This window comes from Cyprinodon tularosa, unplaced genomic scaffold (genome assembly GCF_016077235.1).
Source record: "Cyprinodon tularosa strain WSP-4 unplaced genomic scaffold, ASM1607723v1 ctg395, whole genome shotgun sequence".
Lineage (NCBI taxonomy): Eukaryota > Metazoa > Chordata > Actinopteri > Cyprinodontiformes > Cyprinodontidae > Cyprinodon > Cyprinodon tularosa.
In genome coordinates, this window is record NW_024039113.1 from 320146 (window position 1) to 341723 (window position 21578).

General features: G+C 38.6%; 1 protein-coding gene across 7 annotated transcripts; it reads left to right on the top strand.

Moving 5' to 3' along the window:
• Positions 1-525: 525 nt before the first annotated feature.
• On the top strand, positions 526-21065 carry scube2 (signal peptide, CUB domain, EGF-like 2). Of its 7 annotated transcripts, none has more exons than XM_038297733.1 (23): positions 526-752; positions 1016-1132; positions 1212-1337; positions 1584-1718; positions 2432-2557; positions 2642-2758; positions 4119-4208; positions 4792-4908; positions 5039-5161; positions 5367-5483; positions 5564-5686; positions 5964-6080; positions 8903-8992; positions 9126-9248; positions 9733-9900; positions 10199-10405; positions 13702-13872; positions 16097-16264; positions 16677-16838; positions 17713-17910; positions 18184-18336; positions 19085-19164; positions 19979-21065. In XM_038297733.1, the coding sequence occupies exons 1-23, from the start codon at positions 665-667 to the stop codon at positions 20123-20125; spliced, it is 3063 nt and encodes a 1020-aa protein (XP_038153661.1). In that variant the 5' UTR covers positions 526-664; the 3' UTR covers positions 20126-21065. The 7 variants fall into 7 exon arrangements, with proteins under 7 accessions (XP_038153661.1, XP_038153662.1, XP_038153664.1 ...); XM_038297734.1 differs by having other exon boundaries at positions 10202-10405; XM_038297736.1 differs by lacking the exon at positions 4792-4908.
• Positions 21066-21578: the final 513 nt, after the last annotated feature.

Below are 21578 nucleotides of genomic sequence, written 5' to 3' on the forward strand. Positions count from 1 at the left end.
TGTTCTCCATTTTTCATTTGGATGAAATAATAGCTGCATGAATCATAACAGCAGACAAGATAAAGGAGAGCAGGAAGCGGGGTTACCAATCCATTTGCACTGGAGAGCAGAGTTAGCTACTTTCATACAATGTCGCCAAACTCTCCAGTAGCAGACAAAAAGTCGGTAGATTTGGCGCTTTTTTGAAATAAAAGCGCTGGAGGTGTCAGAAAAATCCTTAAATATAGCAACAAAAGCTCTAAGTTGGCAACACTGCTAAAATGCAAAAATATGGAATAGCTGTATGAACCATACATGTAAACAGAGTGTACATGTATATATATATATATACTCATATAGCCTCAGAAGGCTGAGGTTTATTCATCCTCTGAAGGCTTCATCACGCACCCCCACGCCACTGCCCCCTTCCCTCCCACCTTTTTTTTAACCAGTGCATGCACGCACGCGCACGCCTTTATTTTCTCTCTCTCTCTCTCTCTCTCTCTCTCTCTCTCTCCCTCCCTCTCTCCCTCCTACTTCCAGTCACTCTCTCCTTGCTCCTTCCCCAGGCTCTCTGTGAGGCGGATTGACAGGCGAGAATGAAAATGAGACGGACGCTCCGCAGCCACCTCACTGCGCCCGCGTCCTTTTGAGAAGATCTCTAAAAACTTCCACCTATCTCACCATGGGAGCTATTTGGGCTGCGAGGGACTTCTGTTTGTTTTTTCTCTTGTTAAATAGTCGTCAAAGCATAGCGCTTCCAGAGACTCGAGGTGGGATTGTAGTGAGTGTTTGCATGTGTTTTGGTTTTTTTTTTGTTTGGAGAACTCTGCATCTTACGCACGTCTTTAAAACTCTGTTATACTCCATAAAAAAAGAGAAAAGTTTTGGTATTGTTTGAGAAATCCGTGAGGTTATCTGTTAGATATTTTCATTCTCATTTCCGCTACTAACATAAACATAACAGATTCTCCAGGCTGTTGTTAATGACATACTGAATCCTTTTCTTTCCACGTGTTTTCGTAAAACCGAACAGATTCCTGCGCAGAGGGGAGTGATGGCTGTCACATTGATGCTATTTGTCAGACTACCCAAGACTCATATAAGTGCACATGTAAAGGAGGGTTTAAAGGAGATGGGAAACAGTGTGATGGTAAGTTTTCTATACTTTTCTATAGACTTCCTCCTATAACCTGTTGGTAAGCATGTATTATGTGACTTTTACCCCTCAGATATTGATGAATGTGACCTGGAGTACAATGGTGGTTGTGTGCATGAGTGCAACAACATACCAGGAAACTACCGCTGCACTTGTTATGATGGATTCAATCTGGCCAATGATGGACACAACTGCCTGGGTAAGATCCCCATTCTGTGACAGGGAGCCCTGCCTCATCTAATCTGATCTTTGAGGAATGCATGTTTGTGTGGGCGGTGTTTTGAAGTCTCTCAGAGTCATTTAAAATGCATTAGCCTCATCTGCAGTGTTTATAACATCCAAACCTGGATTTATATAGTGCATAATGTTTGTGATGAAAACAAATCTTCTCTTGAAAGACTGTAAAGTGTTTTTTTTTTAACACAGCCTTGCCTCTGTCCCTTAGATGTGGATGAATGCATGTTCAATAATGGTGGGTGCCAACACACTTGTGTCAACACTGTGGGTAGCTACGAGTGCCGCTGCAAAGAGGGCTTCTTCCTCAGCGACAACCAGCACACATGCATCCACCGCTCCGTCGGTGAGTTTACATCTTTTACAATTTGTCCCGTCCCAGCTCATTTACAGATATAAAACTGAGTTGCAGGAACTTTTTAGGTTTTATAAGGACAGAAAATAACTTCTGCCTCTGTGATGGGTTTGTGTTGTAAGGAAAGGTGGCATTCAAACCGCCTCTTTATTGCAGCATTCTGTGGGAAAAGATCCTCTGTGTCTCAAAGGACAAAATGAGTTAATATCTGCAACACTCCGGCCTATGTGGTGTGTGTCACAGATTAGTCTGAAGTGCCTTTGTTTTGTCAGCTTGACTGGAGTCAACTTAAATGCAAGTACTTTCCACTCCATTGGCTCTTGACAGGCTTTGTAAATCCTGCAGACCTGATCACTCATCTGTGACCCATCTATATAAATGGTGCAGCACCTCCTCTTAGCTTTAGGCTTAAAGAGGCATCAAGTGGGTTCTGTGCAGCAAGCAGATTGCTGTTTTATTTACATGCAAAAAAAAAAAAAAAAAAAGGAAAAAAGATTTGCAGATATTTCCTTTTCCTGCATAAATGAAGGTTAAAAAAAACATCAAGCTGTTGGATGTTTTTAGGTTGTGCAAAGCTTAGAGAACAATAAATGTCTTTGAGGATGCTGGACTAATCTCCCAGTATGTGTGCCTTTTGTATTTAGCTGGTCGCTCACTGCAGGAGAGTTTCATTGTGTACCTCTCACTCCCACTTTCTCTCCCAGAGGGCCTCAACTGTATGAATAAGGAGCACGGCTGCGCCCACATCTGCAAAGAGAGTCACAGAGGGGGCGTGGCCTGCGAGTGTCGTCCAGGCTTTGAGCTGGCCAGAAACCAGAGAGACTGCATTTGTTAGTACAAGCTACTCACTAAGCAACACACGCATACACCGTAATGTTTTGATTCACGTCCAAACTGTCCAACCTTCACTGCAGTGACCTGTAACCACGGCAACGGAGGTTGCCAGCACACATGCGAGGACACGGAGGATGGTCCCATTTGCAGGTGCCACGTCAGATACACCTTGCAGCCTGACAAGAAGACGTGTGTGGGTAAGCAGACTCTTAAAGACAGGAAACCTTGATATTTGATAAAAGTGAACTAATCTATTGAAATAACTTAAGCATGAACGTCAAGACATGTTGGAATTTGTGTTAATTTTTCTTTCAAAACTTACTTTTGTAAGTTAAATTATGATGTAAATGAAATTGAAAGGTGTGTCTTGAAAAAAAAAACAAAACAGACTTTATTGCAATTATATTGCAATGACAATGTCATTGTGTTTTCAGAATGGTGCATTTGTTGCCATGATAGTAATTACAGTTGGAATTTCCACTTTATGTGCCAGTAAAACATTGGGTCTGTTAGAGGAAGCCTCACTATAGTCAGTGCCACATCTGATAGGGAAAATGTTGCTTGATATGCTGAAGGGAACATAGAGATGGAAAGATGGAGCCAATAGATAAGAAATAAATTAATGAGGAAAAAACTGGGTATATTCATCCTGCTAACCTTCTCAAAATATTTGGCAATAATAACAGCAACTTGCACATTCACTCATGTTTGCTGTCACAGAGACAACATACAGCTTAAGGTGTGCCGTCTTTCCCAGCACTTAAAACATATCCAAATCACCCATATCTTTAATAAAATGTGTAATGTGTAAAGGGATATTTGATAAAAAACTTCTGCATTCATTAGCATCTCACGTCTGATTTGCTATTGATAATGTGTTTGTAATTAAAAAACATTGTGGAGATGAATAACTAAATGTTTAAATCCCATATTTATAGCCTTGGAGAGAGAATAGGGAGCATCTTACTTCTGATCAGTTTTCCACTGTTAAAACAATAGTATAGTATATAGTATATATATACTTGTATCATATTTCTACTTAAACAAATATACATTTTAGTAAGTTTAAATAAAAATATATGTTTTTAACTAGTAAAGTTATATAATAACTATAGAATTCCAGCAAGTCTGACAAACAGAGACAGCGTTTCTGGTATGAATGTAACTAAATTGGAGGATTTCGATTGTTTCTATTCATTTGATTTTATCTCGATGAATGTTTTCAGAACATTTTGAGTTTTTTCTTTCGCCCGTTTATGGATAAGAATCATCGAGTGAGTTATCTCTCTACTTCAGGCAGCCGTGTGTGTGAGGTCCATGCGTGTAAATGTCATATTTTTTCCTGCAGATCCAAATCTGCTGTAATATTTGACACACCAAGCCACCGCAAGCAGAGTTTGTCAAAAGGCTGCTGGTTCCTTAAAGGCAACGCAAACTTGCAGGGTTGAAGTCTGTAGTCAGGTTGCAGGGCTGTGTGAAAACCGGAAAAAGATGGAGGGGACTGTTTTTTTGGCCATACCTGCTCTATTGATGACTGGTTTTGTGTGTGTTACATAGAGCGAGATGAAGCCACCGCTGAGTCCTCGGACCACAACGCCACGTCCTCTACCGAGGCGGACAAACGGGTCAAGAGAAGATTGTCGATGGGTAACAGCTACACCCCTCACAGGCTGACAGCTTGAAATTGGCTTGGGTGGGAAGGCGAGCAATGTCTAGTACACCGATACATTCCTCAGTCTTTAGAGCAAACTGTGAAATGACTGGCCTGGCCTTAACTCTCCCTCCTGTAATATATGCACTTGTGACAGTGTGGTAAATTTCACATTTTCCTTCCATTTGAGAAGGGCAGCGTTTGAATATTTCCTGGCTGAGTTTATTTTTGATGGTTGTGTAATTCAGGCTTGTAGAACGCGTAACAAAAGCACGGCTTCTTTTTAGCGCTTTAGTATAAATAGCAACAAGCACAGGAGGTTTTGCAGCGGTTTCTGTTTGTTAATAGGAACAAAAGGGCATTGCACTAATCACATTATAAAGACTATTTTATTTTGATAAAAAAACATCTAAATAGTTAATAACTTTAAAAGTTTCAAGTGTTGAAAGGTCAGACTAGTAACAAAGGATACCAAAAAAAAAGCTTCTGTGCTGGTATTAAAGTTTTATCAGTCAATGAAAAGCAAAGCGACACCTTCTGACCCAGCTGACAGTCACACGTTTGGGTTGTAATTTTTAGAAACCTGCGCACTTAACAATGGGGGCTGCGACTCCACCTGTAAGGACACATCCACTGGCGTGCGCTGCAGCTGTCCCGACGGCTTCACGCTGCAGCCAGATGGAAAATTATGCAAAGGTCAGAGCCACTGCCTCCCTAACAACACCTTTTTACAAAGTGTAGCAACACACTGATTTGGGTATGTCGGTGAAAGATTTCTTCTTTCTTTTTTTTCACTGAAATCTGACCAGAAACCCGTTCCTCACAGATATGGACGAGTGCGAGATTCACAACGGCGGCTGTGAACACTTCTGCAAGAACACTGTCGGGAGCTTCGAATGCAACTGCAAGAAAGGATTTAAGCTGCTGTCTGATGAACGTTCCTGTCAGGGTAAAATAATTTGATCAAAATGTGAAAAAAAACAAACAAAAGATATCATTTGCATATTGCTATTCAGCTCCCATTGAAATCCAATTATTTCACTAGATGCAACACTTGTCACATATCACTGCCATAAATAAAGGGAAAATTCCTTGAGGGGAAGGTGATGACTGACTGCTCTGCAATGATGTCATCGGTGTGATTTTGATTACAGATATAGATGAGTGTTATTTTGAGCGCACGTGCGATCACACATGTGTGAACTCCCCTGGCAGTTTCCAGTGTCTGTGCAACAAAGGCTACACCTTGTACGGGTTGGCCCATTGTGGAGGTGAGAAGAACCTCTCTAGAGAAGCTTTACATTTATTTTGCACATATCAACTTTATAAAAAATCCACCTTTTCATGGCAGATATTAATGAATGCAGTGTAAACAACGGAGGCTGTGAGCAGGGATGTGAGAACACTGTGGGTGGATATGAGTGTTTTTGCCACCCTGGGTATAAGCTACACTGGAACAAAAAGGACTGCATCAGTAAGTTAAACCCTCTTTTTATTTATTTCTTTTTTTGTCGCTGCTTTGATGTGTTCATGTTTCACGATTTGGAAGAAAATGCGGGAACAAAAACAGGAGATACTTTGAAATGTTTCTCTTTTTTCTCTTTAGTTTTCTTTCACTTGTTTTTTTTTCTCATGCTTGAATAAAAAAAGCAGTTTTGCAAACATGCATGCATAATGTGCCTTCTATCTTCTGTTTGGAAATCAAAAATAACTTTTTTATACCTTTAAGTATTGTTGTGGTCTTTATCCAGAGGCTGAGGGTTTAACACCAGCAAACCTTCCCTCTAAGCCTACCTTGAATTGTAGTAAGCAGCATGGAGGGGATCGCTGCTTTCTAAACTGCCAGTCCCAAGTTCATATCAGCAGTGGTGAGTCAAACAAGTTCTCTTCTTATCTGCTTTTATTATCGTTTCCTTCCAACTGCAGAAAAATTATCTCTTTGTTCATGTCTAAGTTTATTTACGGCTGAGATTTAGGAATTAAAGTAGAACTTCATATATATTTAGGTTTTCTCCATATTTGCTCAGATGCATTTATTCTATTGAAACCATTTTAGGTATGCAGGGTCGACTTGATTCTTGTGATGAGCCCAAAGAATTTTAAGCTTGAAATTGTATAAAAGAAATAATTTTGTGTATTTTTTTTTTTAAATTTTTAAAAAAAAGACAGAACTAAATAAATAATATGTAAGATGATACATAGATATGTGATAAAAGTTTTAGTTTGTGTTGATATAAACATTTTATTCGATTTGTAGATAGTAAAATTTCAACATTTATTCAATCACTAATTAAAATGAAAAGTAGAAAAAACGTATGCCCTCTGACCCCTCAGTAAACAAGATCACATGCACAAAATAGCATCAAGTCAGCTCCAGCTGTGAAATTTGACACTCATTTATTCATTGTAATACTTTAATTTTGGGAATCCTGTCCATATAATCTTGCTTATGTTACATCTAGAAACATATGTTGCTCTAGTTATTGTTCATCCTATTTGTAAAATGAATATGTCACTTTGATAGGTCTGTCGGAGTATTATAGGCCAAGTAGGCCAAGTAGGCCTATAATTCTCAAAAGTCTCTTCACATCCCGATCTTAAAGGCCAGAAAACACTGAATACGATTTTGTGTCTGATTCGGCAGAAAATCTTGTCGGACGAGGTTGTGGCGTTAGTTCTCATTGAAAGTCAGTGGGGAGGAATAAACTATGACACAATTTTCTCCGAGGGGGCTTGCGTAGGTCTGACTGAGATAGACCTCAGGTCTATTTTAGTCTATGCAGCAATTTAATGGCAATTTCATGAAGAGAGATACAGTTACTAATTAAAACACATCAGCTTTGGGGGAAAATACAATAGGACATCTGTTAATCGCAAGGGGAAAAAGTCAGTTTTAAAGTAGCACATATACCAACCGGGACATGCTCATGCAATAACAATGAATGAGACATTAAAAAAAAAACTTTACCCATGATAGGAATTTAGGAGGACAGAAATCACAAAGTAGTGATCCTCTTTGAGCCGCACAAAAACGAAGGACAGAGGGCACAGTTTATCAATCTCCTCAAAAAGAAAAAAGAAAAACGGATATAGTAAAACAGTGACCTAATCATAGTCATAGTTACGTCAATGAAAAAAACCCTGATAATCTTAACAGATCTCTCTCTGAGAATCACCTCTCACTTCGTCAGTCGGTATTTAAAGCGTCCCACAGCATTTATTTCTGTGTTTTTCTTTTCTTTAGACTTAAATCTCATGTTGTTAATATAAGCACATGAACGTTCTCTATGTGTTCGGGTTTGAGATGCTTCACATACTCATTAAGTGGGGCTTTTATATTTTTATAATTTTTTTTAATAACTTTTCATAATCTGTTCAAGTCAAAAGTGGGAAATTGTTTAATTAGTGTATAGCACAGAGTCGGAGGTGAAAAAAAAATCTGCACAGATCTGCTCATCCTGCCTAGCCAGAGCCTCTCTATAAGCAGTCAGTGTGACATCGGGAAAGCATAAGATCGGAGATTAAAAACTGGTATGCAACTGGTGTGTTCAGCCCTTAAGATGTTAAATAATTTATGAGAGACAGTGCCACTAACATTGATCACTTTGAAGATAGCTGAGAATGCAGTGAACTATACTGAGGCCATTTTCCACAAACGGAAAAAAAAGAAAGATGAAGAAATTCCGAAAGACTATCGACATCAATGGTACACTGATGGATCATCCTTTAAAAAAGGAAACACAGCAACATCTAAAGCCCTGCTAACCAACCCTTGCCTTAGTTTATCTCAGTGTTAATGATGCCATGATTAAAAGGAGACTGAGAAAAACCCTTTATCTGAGCGAAAGTTGAAAGGTAAAAACCTCTGCTGACCAAAAACAGGATAAATAACGTCCCACATAAATAAAAAAAACAAAAAACAAAGAGCATCTTGATTATTTACCAAACCTCTGATAAAATAAAACAAATAACAGAAACTTTTGTCATGCTATATACCTTTAGTATTACCTGCTGTCTAGCATGTTAGTGGTAGTTTGACGTTTTGGGCTAATTTAATATTTAATCTGATTAATAAAGAAATCAACTGTTTGCTAAGGCAATATTTGCCTGATAATTTAATTCGTTTGTTGATCTGAAACATGAATCTGTACTTAAAGCTAAAATCCGTTATTATACCAGGTTTTTAGCAGGCTTAGAAATATAGGAAGGAAAGTAAATATAGGAATATTTTCATCAGTTGTCATCAACCATTGAGATGATGAGAAACCGATAACATTCGGTAGGATAATATGAGCTGTTATGGCAACATCGAAAGCTGTTGTATGTAAACTCCGTCTTTGTTAGACTTTTGGCAAACGCTTCGAGACCAAAATCACGTCCCTACCCCTCCTCTCTCCATAACTGTTGTTAGTAAGCTCCAATGAAACCATAGGAAACATTAACATAAAAGTGACTGAATGCCGTAGCTTTAACTGATTGATGAAGCCATCAATGTTGTGAATCTGCTGTCTGAAAAGGGGCTTAAGTTGAGTGCTTTAAGATCGAGCTGTGTGAACAGTTGTCAGCTTTAGTCTATGGAGCGGACTAGTCATGTTACTACATGCTTCCTCTTTGCTCTCCGGCTCGGCTTTTGTGGCCCTGACTTTTGTCAGCCCCGGCCTGTGTGTCATGCTCTCTTGTGTGTTTTCAGGGACGGAGGATTCCTACACGGTGACCTGTGGAATGCCTCTGCCCTGCTTGGCTGGCATACAAAAGACCAACAGTGGATCTCATTGCTTAGGCAAGTACAAAACCTCACAGATTTCCCTCCTCCATCACACAAACATCTTCACCTGGGAAACGTCGGACTTGTTGTTTTCGTCGAGGCGTTGACCCGTCGGAATGACCGGGCTTCCTGTTGCTCTGTCCTCTAGGTCCAGAAAAAACCAGAGTGCAGCGAATTAAAACCACAGCCACTTTCAAGTCTGGCACGGCCAAGTGCAACCTCAAGCGAAGTCAGGAGAAACTCTGGGAGAGATTCAACACTGCTCACTCAGGTACTGAGGTTGGCCCAGCAATCCGTCCAAACACGAGATGACAGAAAGTCATGACTGGAATTACAGCTCCTTTACGTGCTGCAGGTTAGAAACCTTTAGGGTTTACTGAGGGCTGCCAACATCTAAAGAAGATAAAGCAGACCTGAAAGCTGCTTCAAAGAAACCAAAAACCAGGGGCAAATGTGAAAGACATTTGTGGTGTGGGTTTTAAAGTCTCAGGGCAGCACTTTGTCTGGCAGTGGCAGGGGAGGATGTAATTAGCCACTGCATGCCTTTTAGTTGGGGTTCACCCAGCCATCAATCAAGTCACTCCTTGATTGTAGGATTATTTGCCTTCTCTAATGGGGGTTTCAGTCTTTTCAAGTCTTTACTAAAAGGAAGCTGAATTGTTTCACAAACAATATTTCAAAGACGTCTCAGTTTCTGCTTAAAGATTTAATAATGTGCTCTACAGTTAATAACTACTGGTTACAAATGTTTGCAGATTTCAGCTTTTTCTTCACTGAAAACGTCCAGTTCAGCTACGTGAGCCTTCGCTGCACCTCGCTGGGCCAGCGAACGCGCAGCCGTCATAGCAGGAAGGCCGGGGAGGATGATGGCTTCGCCATCACGGCTGAGTTTGAGCTGGATATAAACCTAGAGGAGGTAACAGGTTGGTCTCTCTGTGCTTCCTGCCTGCTGGCGTGCCACCTTTGCCTCTTACCCTTCATCTGACTCCCTTTCCGGCTGTCTGTCACTAAAACAGACCTAAAGCTCTTAAAGTATCTCCTGTTTTGGCTTGACTCTGGGTGTAAGACGTTCGAGGCTTTATGTTTGGTTTCCTTCATTACTTTCTTTGGTGTCTGTAGGTGTTTTTTGTGTGTGGGGAAAGCATGACATGGAAACGAAGGTATTATAGGGTTTTAGGATGACATACTGCAAACAGTTGTGGTATCAAGTGCTTCTCTCAGCAGAGAGTTGCGACCTGAACTGCGTGCGTCGACGCTCTGAGAAGAGACTGAGGAAGACCATCAGGACCCTGAGGAAGTCCATCAACCGGGAGCAGTTTCACCTTCACTTCGCCGGGGCTGATTACGACCTGTCCAGGAATCCAGGCCAACTGCCAGTACTGCCTGGGCACTGTCTTGCAGGTCAAGTGTTGGTGGGCAGAAAATGTGGTGAGTAGGATTTATTTCATGTTTAACAGTAACTGTTAGAAACATCAGGTTGACTCAGAGTTCTCACTATGCATGCACACAGTAGAGCCACAGCTTCATACCCAGGGGATATATTTAGAAAGTAGTTTTAATAATGCATTTTTGCAGGATTTTCCCAGATGAGTGCCATATTAGGTTTACCAATGTGTTGTAATGAGCAAGCTGAAGTGCATTAGTGAGAACGTGTTTCTATTGAAGGAACTGAGCATCTCTTCCTGGGATTAAAGGTGCAGCGTTGATGGCTCTCCAGGTAGCTGTTGCGCCTTTCAGTCGGGTTTTATATACAACCTGTGATGGAGAAAAAAAATTGGTTTGTGGCGACCGCATGCTGTTAAGAGAAGAGCCATGAGCTGGACTATGTTTTTCCTGGCTGCTGTTACTGTACGCCCCTGTTTTCAGGCCTCACATTGAGTTCCTTTGGTGGTGAAACATTTTCTCGGGAAACTAGAGCCTGTCTTCTAAATATTTATTCAAACAGATCTTTCTTTGTGTAAGATTTGGACCATGAGGGGTGTAGTCCTAGATCTTACTATGACAACCCTGAAAAGTGTCTCTGTTGGTTTTTGCTTCATTATGACCTTCCTGTTCTCTAAGATTCATCAGGGACACTTGATTATAGTCTTAATGCTCCTGTTCAATAAACATCAAACATGTTGTTGTCTAAAGTGCCCCTGCCAGCACTCACAGATCGACATAAAGCAGTCCGCCAGCCATGGCAGGGCTGTAGACATTTAATTTGGGTGAGGGGAAAAGGAGGGGTTCAGTAAGGCATTCTTTTTTACCTCCAGCTCTTTAAAGGAGCTATATTTTTCGTTCCTTCCCCCACTTCCCACATTGGCTTAGCACTGAGTGCAGTTTTACTCCTTCTCAGTTTGGCTGCTCCATTAAGGGGGGAAAAAAAACATTGGAACTTGCGTTTTTTTTTTTAGAAGAAAAAGAAAACAAAACGTGCAGGTTTTTGTGAATTTAGACAGAAAATTATGTTGATACCTCTTGTTTTCTTTTTGGCTTAAATACCAGAAGAAAGTGTTGTTTGTAAAAGAAGTATAAGCATCGGCTGTTTTGAGATGTTGAGGAAGAGCCGGTGATCCGAGCTCTGCTGTGAATTGAGTCCCCTCACCAACAACCACCTCCCTCCCTCCCTTCCTCCCGCCCAGCTGGGGCCACTTTGCATGACCCCCAGCCACTAAACAGCTAAAAAGAACTGACTTCAGCCACACCATGGGAATCAATTAGCATCAGCTGTTTGCGCCTTTGCTTGATGGGCGCGAGCAGCGATTGGGCCAAGGCGAATAGGGAGGATTCAGAAAACCTGACCCCTTTTATTGCGTTCAGCTCCTCACCGCTGTGATACCGCTGTTTTCCTATGTCATCAAGTGGGCAAGAAGCGGGGCGTTGAATAGAGGTGAAAGGTCTTTTAAACCTCTTTGAGGGCCATCAATTCGAGGACTCTATAGAGCTGTTCTTTGCATTTGAAAGGCTTCAAGGTTTTTTTCTCTCTCTCTCTCTCTTTCACCCCAACTCACTCTTCTTCCCTCACTGTTTCCCTCTGTCAAATAAAAGCTGTTAGAGGACAATGCAGTGATGGCTCCTCATGGTCTTTCAGAGTAAACAATGGCCCTCAAAAATGAACTGCTCTTGATAGAATTACATTTTCCCCCTTTTTAGAGGAAAATCTAACACTTTGTTGAGTACAATGGAGGTCCACTCAAGCAGCTGTTTGCTGAGCCTTCCTGCAGCTTTAAGGGCTGCATCTTTGAGACACGTTTATCTCCGCAGACAGGGATTTAGATGATTTATTCTTGTTTTAGATCAGCTTCTGCCTTTATTTTTTTTAAAGCTCTTTAAACTATCAAGTAGACACAGTAATTCACAAATTAATTAAAGACATTGCTCTAAGGGGGAGGAACTGCAAAAAAGGTGTTTTGGTCCCTGTAATCAAGCCTTTGCACTTGTGTGAAGTAAGAGGGAAATACCCCCCCTTCTTTGATTTTCCGCTGGGTTGGCTTTAAAAGAGGTGAGGGTGCTTACGTTGGCATTAAAAGTTCCTCCTTAATGCACGGCCAAACCTTCTTTGCATCGAGCTTTGGGAGCGTGGTTCTAAAGAGGCTGGTAGCCTTTGTCTTACATCTGCCTTTAAACCAGGCTTTTTAAAAGGCATCTGAACACATAAATTTGGATACTCTGTGCACAATCTGTTCACTTCAAGTGTCTGTATTGAATTCCATATAAATCGCTGTTAGATGCCCTAAACGGCACTTTGTTTTATTTCCTAACCTTTTGGTTGGAAATGTATCAAACATCCTTGTGTTTTTCCTTATAGTGGCAAAGATTAGAAAATGTTAGTTCTCTAGTTTCAGACACAGGAGGCAGATTCCCTGTTAACCAAAACAAAAAGGCCTGCTAATCTAAAACAATTAATTTGGATATTAAGCATAGAAATATAACAGAAATATATGCAGTTAAAGCTGAAAGTATGATGCATAAGGGAAGATTGTAAAGTTTTCTTTAATATAATTATTGTTGAGTGATTAATAGAGCTGCACAATAAATCAAATTATAGTCATCTTTGTAAGATTTATGTTTACCATAATGATGTTCTAAAAGAACAGCTTGGATCAGTAATTTTAATCCTGCTTCCTTATGATAGTTTTACTTTTTTGCATAGACTTATTTATGCCCTCATTTATGGTATAAATGGGAAAACTGTTAAAGATCAGGAATGGCAATATTCAGCAACAGTATCTGAATTACCCTGATAATAATTATGCTTTTCCCAGTATTATTGATTTATATGTTTTTTATCTATATAATGTGTGTTTAAACAGAGCTAAAACAAATAAGGCTCCAAAAATACCTTTGATGTGTTAATATTTAAACATTACACTTGAAGCTCTTCGCTGTGTTTATTCTTTTTAAGTATGCACCTGGCCCTCATCGCTTTTTTCTATTGGTCTCGTCATCCATGCTTACAGCTGTATTTGTTGTTCCTATGTTGTGGTAAGAAACGTTTGACAATGTTGAGCCAGGGGGCAGAGTGTTATTCTATCTTTAATGTGTGAGTTTGATAATTTATGAGCACTACAAGCACAGACATAACCTTCTGTTTAGGGTTTCTTATCTGAAGTTTTTTGCAGGTTGTTATGATCATGTGTTTTATTGCCATGATTTCAGATTTGGTTTTATTTTGTTTCATTTTTGTGTTTGGAAAAATGAACGTAATGAAGCGTTGATGTGTTTTTGATTGGATCTGTCAGTGAGCTGCGGTGTTGGGACATACTATGATAGTGATCAGGGGCACTGCGTAACCTGCCCTGCCGGAACGTACCAGGACGAGGAGGGACAGATGTCCTGTGAAGCCTGTCCTGCTCCTCAAGGGAGGGAAGTGACCAAAGTGGTCGGAGCTCGAAACATGTCAGAGTGCGGAGGTGAGATGCTATGCAGCAGCATTTAAATGCATATATGTTACGTTTTAAGCTGTCATAGTCTCTATTTGTGTATAATTCTGAGACATTCTGTTATACTCATTTTCCTCACAATGTGCTAGACCTCTTCATATAAACTTTCAAAGCTAAACTCGAGTATTTTAGTTTGTTCATCTGACAACATAAACTAAGTAAACTAGAAGTGAAAAAGTTACATTTTTAAAACCACAAAATCACCCTAACTAGTGCTGAAACAATTAATCCGATTATTCGATAATTAAGATAATCATCAACTAATTTAGTGATTGATTAAGCATTAACTGGAGTATAGAGACTCTAAAATGTACATTTAGCTGACAGAGCAACAATCTTAGAGCAGGAACTCTATCCAAATTGTAAAAAATATGTAAAGTTTTTTGCAATTAAGATAAAGGAAAGTTTTGTCTGTCGATCTGCGGGATCCAGAACTCCTTAATTGGAAAATTTTAGTTCCCCCTGGTTTATTTTTGTAAATAATCTTCTTTAAGAATTCTTTTTCCTATTGGATTATTAATTGATTAATTGAAAAAACTGTGGACAGATTAATCGATTTGCAAAATAATCGTTAGTTGGAGCCCTAATCCTAACATACCATTCTATTTACCTAATATCCTTTAGATAAGATAATGAAATAAATTCATAAATTTAATTAGTAGATATCTATATATCTATATATATATGTGTATATATGTATATATATATATGTATATATATATATATATATATATATATATATATATATATATATATATATATATATATATATATATATATATATATATATACAGCAGGAGTACCATGACTATACGGCAGCTGGTTCAGACCCTTGATTCCAATAAAGATTCCTTGTTCAAACAAGGCGGGCTCAAAAGAAACCCCAACCCTGACATAATTGTCATAGTAGGAATTTTGACTTTCTTTTATTCCTGAATAGTATTTAGGCTGTTATCACAATTTTGCTGTATTAAAAAAAAATGCATATCTCTTGCTGAAGGTTTTCATATGTGGGAATCACACCAGCTCATGTCTAATTGAATTCCAGGATTCAAGGTGAAAATCCAGGTGAAACCTTTGCACGCAGTAGAAATCAAAATAAGACAGGTACCTCAGATGCTTTTGTATGCAGATTGTTGCATTCAGCTAAATAAAACAAACAAAAATAGCTGGGTATTAATAAAAGGTATCTAAGATAGTCATATCTTCAGAAATTCAGGAGAACTTTATGATTAAGACCAGTTTAAACATTACAATAACATCTGGCTCATTGAGAGCAAAACACAAAAAAAAAATGGAGTGCACACAATGCAAATTTTAAGTTATTAAACTTAAAAGCTCAATATCTTTTCATACTGCAGCCTCCTCTGGATTATGTTCAACATGTGCACTTCCTCTTCAAAATATTATTGTGTCACTTGAAGAAGCAAATTGCTCACCTTCAGCCATTAAATCAGTAATTATTATTATTTTATTTTTTATGTTCAGCTAATACCTATTGCCTTTATGTTATTAATCAGTTATTATTATCAGTTATTATTTTTACCCATCTAAACTATGGTAGCAAACAGCGCATTTTTGTTCTTTAGGGTTTCTGGAGACAATTAGAGAATTTTAAAGTGCTCCACTGTGTTGCTTTTGACTTCACATGGAATTTGATTTATTACCTTTCGCCCTAAAAAAAATAAACAAATAGCAGAAAAGGCTGATAAAGTGTCAGACAGTCACAAAGGGACCATAGTAGCTGTTTTGTAAATCAGAGGCACTCACAGGAAACATTGGTGCCATGATAAAGATCTCTGTTCTCTGCAGATGTTTTTTCTTTGTTGAAACCCAAAGAGGCTTGAACTAAGGTGATGAAGATGTTTTTGAATTTCGCCTTTGTGTCTGAGATTAAGCCGAGGGACTCACCATGATCTCTGAATCTCAGCTCCAATCTACTTGGACAGACTAAACACCAGCTGACGCCAACTTTGTATCAGTCATTTAGGATTTACGGTGAAGGAAAGGCGCAGATGGGACATGACATTCTTTTCAAATCTATCATACACGCATAACCTAAGATCATGTCTTACACTTAAAAGACATAAACTGTTGGCCAACACTAACCACATTGCATCTTCATCAAAGGTTTTAGTTTTTTTAGCAGTCTAAAGTCTGATCCAACCAGATATTTATTTGTGTTTCCGTCCAGGTCAATGTCCACCCGGTCAGTATTCTCATGACGGCTTTGTCCCCTGCTTCCCCTGCCCACTGGGGACCTACCAGCCAGAAGTGGGACGGACCACCTGCTTCCTGTGCGGAGGGAACCTGGTGACTAAACACAGCAGTGCTGTCTCCTTCCAGGAGTGCGAGACCAAAGGTGCCTGAGTCTTCAGCCACTCTCGTCTATAAACTCATGTTTGGTTTAGCTTAGCTACGACATAAATTCACGGTGTAGGTGGATGACTGAGCAAAAACAGGCTGAAACCTATGACATAAAATAAAAAAAGGAGTTCTAAATATATGAAAGTTATATATGGAGCAGAGCTCCTTTGTGTCAATAGGAGCTCTGCTGCCCCCTACTGTGCATTTTCTGTGCATTGCTGAAAAGTAATTCCTTCGGCAATAATTTACTTTATATTCCAAATGTAAATAGAATAAAGTGGCTCTGTTCAGCCATCCAAATTAAATATGCTTCTGTGACTTAAATTAGTAAATGCGACGGGTATCAGATCCTCTCTACTGATTTGTATGAACTGACAATCTTGTTTTATTATTTTTGGCTCCTGCAGTCCAGTGCTCTCCTGGTCATTACTACAACACCAGCACACATCGCTGCATCCGCTGTCCAACGGGCACTTACCAGGGTGAGTTCGGCCAGAACTACTGCGTCGCCTGTCCTGGGAACACTTCTACCGACTTTGATGGATCCACCAACATCATGCAGTGCAAAAGTAGGTGTTTATTTACGGCTGCAAACACTGAAACAGCAGAGCAGTCAGAGTGGGCCCAAGTTTATATGAGGTCCTATCATTGATCATGGCTACCCTCTGCATGATAGACAATTATATTAGTGCAATGAATCAACTTTGTGACAAAATGTGCCTCTCTTCAGAAATATCAGTCCCTGTTTAATGTTTGTTAAAAAGATAGCACCACTTTTTACTCTGTATTTATTTCCCTATTAATTCTATAAAGGACTTTACTTTCTGTAGATATACTTGTTTCATCTCCACCTGGTCTTTTTAGTAAATTTAGGGAATTTGGAGGTTTGACACAATTTTGAATTGTTTTTCCATCTTCTATGGTTCAGTTAGTAGCAGAAATAAGGGGATGTCTGAGCTATAAATTAATCAGCAACATGATATTAACATCAGAAGAAATTCACTTAAGGTGTAAAGATATAAAAGATCACTTAATTTTAATCCAAAGTTATGTATGACAACTAAATGCATATATTAAGGTAAATGGGGGCTTTTTCATATGGAAGTAACTAATTTTAATTGTAGAAGTAAATGGATCTCTCTGCACACAAACGGCAAAAACCTTATTATTCTGTGGATCTACCTATCTAATTAACACTAGAGGACGAAATGATGAATCACTTTAAATAAAGCATTGTCTGTTGACTTAATTGTTAAACTTTAAAGGTTTAATATTGGTTTTGCATAATTGCTACTTTTGTAAACCTCTCCTGCACGAATCTCCTCAGGCCAGCAGGGGTCCCTAAGTAGCTGCAAAATCAACAACATAACAGCAATAAAACCTCCTCAAATATGAAAGAAAAAAAAAGAAACGTGTCCCACGTCTGTCTGTTTTTCTTAACAGACCGGGATTGCGGTGGAGAGCTGGGCGAGTTTTCCGGCTACATCGAGTCTCCCAACTACCCTGGGAACTATCCAGCCAACATCGAGTGCACTTGGACCATCAACCCACCATCCAAACGCCGGGTTCTTATTGTTGTGCCTGAAATCTACCTCCCCATGGAGGATGAATGCGGAGACTACTTGGTGATGAGAAAAAGCTGTAAGTCTTACTGGTTGGTGTGAAACTGCAAAGTTTTAATTGTAGAGATAGCTTTAGGCGTTTAGAAGTTTAAGGAAAACTAAAGGTGAATGGAAAATCTCTTTAGAATAAATTCTATCCATTTAAAAGCAAAGGGAGCAGAAATGTATACAAATATTTGGGGGATTTAGAAAGCAGAGCTTGTTAAAACTCTTAGGATCTTTATGGTTCCAGCAGATTTTTCCAGTTTTACTTGAGAAGATTCTCCCGTGTTTCCCCCTCTTTAACTCACAGCTCTCCCCAATTCTGTGACGACCTACGAGACTTGTCAAACCTACGAGCGACCCATCGCTTTCACGTCCCGCTCCAAAAGACTGTGGATACAGTTCAGGTCTAACGAGGGAAACAGTGCAAAGGGCTTCCAGGTTTTATACGTCACATATGATGGTAAGACTAAACTGTTTATTTTGTCTTTTAAAGTCATCGGTGATGGAAAGCTGACTCTCAATCAGGGCTGTCCAAAGTGGGATGTAGCCCTCAGAAATGTGCTGTCTGCAGGTTTAGTTGATTTAGAAAGAACAGCAAAGCGTTGATCTTTCTTTAGAAATGTTTCTGCTTTTACTGTGATTGCATAATAAAGAGCACAACCACCCAGTGATTTTAACTGAAAGCACCTTTCATTAACGTTGGCAGACATGTTTTGGTGAAAAAGTTGTTTTTATTCTATCATTGTTGCTGAATATGATTCTATGCAGACCCAAAATTTTATTGATCTGCATTTCTGTCTTTTTATAAGATAAAAGTGTTTTGCAACAGTGATGTTTCACAGATCTGTTTTAATGCAAAAACCAACTGCTTTGCTTTAAAGAATTATGCTGTGTTTTTCGTTGGTAGGTAAAAATAGCAAAATAACGCACACATCAAAATGTATTTTATTAAGAAATATAAAATATGTATATTTTTAATTAATGTATAAATAGGATGACTTCAATTTAAAAGTGTTTTTAAAGTAATGGAAATGAAAAACATGGGAAAGAGCTATTTTTAAATAGAATACTATAGAATAGAGACACACTGACTCACATTTTCTCTGGCTTCTTCAATTATTCCTTTTTTTTATCACTGACTTAATTTATTCTTAAATAAAATTATCTACCATTTCTAACTTTGCTTTTTTGTATTTTTGTTTTTCCAGAGGATTACCAGGAGCTGATTGAAGACATAGTGAGAGATGGAAGATTGTATGCATCAGTGAATCATCAGGAAATTCTAAAGGTAAAGCATCTCTGGTTTCCACTTGCCTATTTCAATTCTGTAAAATTTAGCATTAATTTGATAAATATTCGTCATTAATTGTTCCATTAAATCTTTAAATCTATAGGGCAATTTACGGTTTTTGATCACTAACATACCCCTTACAAATGGATTCTCCCCCATCCCTCAGTGAGGTCTAAAAGCAAAAGATCTATATCCAGCCATTCAGCAAAGATGCTGCTACATGGCTGTACATCTTATTTTGGCATTTGACCAATTAGATGAGCCCTTGGATGATTACATTAAAACTAATTGAAAAGTTAAAAATTAAAGTAAAAAAGTTAATAAGCCTAGTTAACAATTATATGTAGGTCTATAAACTAAAAAATGTAAGTGCCAGTATCAGCATTAATGCCTCTAAGGGTATGTTGTACCAAAAAATGTGTGAGTTTTTTTCATGAATTTCTTATAGAAGCGCTTTTTGTTATTTTTCTTAATATATTTGGGCTAGTTGGCTTTTCTTGTTATTACATTGACATTCATTTTAGCCATCAGAAAATCCATATTTTTGAATGTTTCAAAGGTAATAAGGTCTTGTCCTGGATTCCAATAATACTATTAGCTTGAAATTTGGATTTTCAAAGTATTTCACTGAGTGTCCTATAAAGGGTTTACTGCACAGATAAGAGTATTATTATTTGACCACTGAATCTCCAATAACCAACTGAACAGTCAATAGTATCTTGTAAGGATGTGTCTACTGGACACATATGAAACAAAGACTATTTCTCACATTTAGGTGTTCTAACAACTTCTCTCTGTATTTTTCTGTCAGGACAAGAAGCTGATGAAAGCATTGTTTGATGTGCTGGCTCATCCGCAGAACTACTTTAACTACACCTCTCAGGAATCCAAAGAGATGTTTCCTAAATCCTTTATCCGCTTTGTGAGGTCCAAAGTCATGAGATTCTTTCGTCCTTAAAAGGATTTTTAGACAGAGGAATCGGATTTCTCACCATAAAATCAAGTCAGACACTGGTGGCACGTTTGTGAATGTTTTGTTGTTTCTTTTTTTTATGCCCGGAGCCAAAGTAGAGCGGATCTAAAACTGATTTGTGCAAATAAATGAAGCAACTGGACTTAAGAAATACGTTTCAAGACTGAGTTTTGAAGATGTAAGGATTATTAATCTGGTGCGGCATCCCTGAAAAGAATCCGGATATCTTCCATTGTTTTGGAATGGCCTCCTATAGATAAAAAAATCAGGACTGATATCCAAAGTGCAGATCTTTGCTGTGGAACTCTGCTTATTAGACATGCTGACTTTTCAGGAATTGTTCTGATTTGATTATAAAGGAATACAGGAACTGTAGCTGATCAGATAAATACTGAATGTCAGTGAGACTGTATATAGAGTGTATAACTAGTTTTAATATAGGCTACTTTCAGAGGCAAAGGGAACAAAAATATCCGGAACAGACAGAGCACAAATAACTTTTTGAGACCACTAGCACTACTAAAGAGGTTGACCCACCGCAAAAGCAATTATTTTGATTGATATTTTGTAAATGATGTAAAAAGTTTTGGGTGAAAGGCTCACATATAACAGTATACCTGTAAGCGTTGGTGGTATTTTTTATTTTTTTTCCCCAGGGTGTTTATTAAACAACTACAGTGTTTTATGTATCCATAATAAAAGGGCCTCAAGACATAACAGCCTAACAGGATGTTAGGATTGGTTTTGAACAGCCAAACAGAGACCTAGAAAAATGAGAAATATGTTGATAGAAGGAAGAAAAAAAGAAGCATCCTGTAGCAAACAGCTGAGCGGTTTACCTGTTCTGGAGGGGACATATATGTATATTCTTTTGGTTTTGTACATCTAACTTGCTGTAAATAAAGATTTCACTGATCACTGTCTAGAATGGCTACTTTTTTATGTATTTGTTTATGAACAAACTTTAAAGCTACAGTGTGTAATTTTTTTTTAGCAGAATCTAATGGTCAGACTGCAGCAACATGAATCACTGCCCCACTGCCTCTCCCACTTCACTAAAACCACCACAGTCAGAATTCTGAGAAAAAAGTCAGAATTGTGAGATTAAAGTCAGAATTCTGACCTTTTCCCCATATTAAACTAAAATAATATTTAGAATCAGTTATGTTTTTTTTTTTTTTTCAGTGGCCCTAATCCTCTTCCGTACATTTTTTAAAATTATAAACCACCATATACAATAGTCAAGGTGTCGGCATCAGATGTATATTAACCTGAAAAACCTGGAGGAGCCAACCCAGGTTGCTTCCGTATTTACAGGACAAATAGAACAAAACAAACAAACAAAACACACAATAAAAAAATATATAAAATAAATACAAGCACACACACATTAGGGGTGTCTCATCAGCTTCTGCATCTTGTTTTATTTGTCCATGAA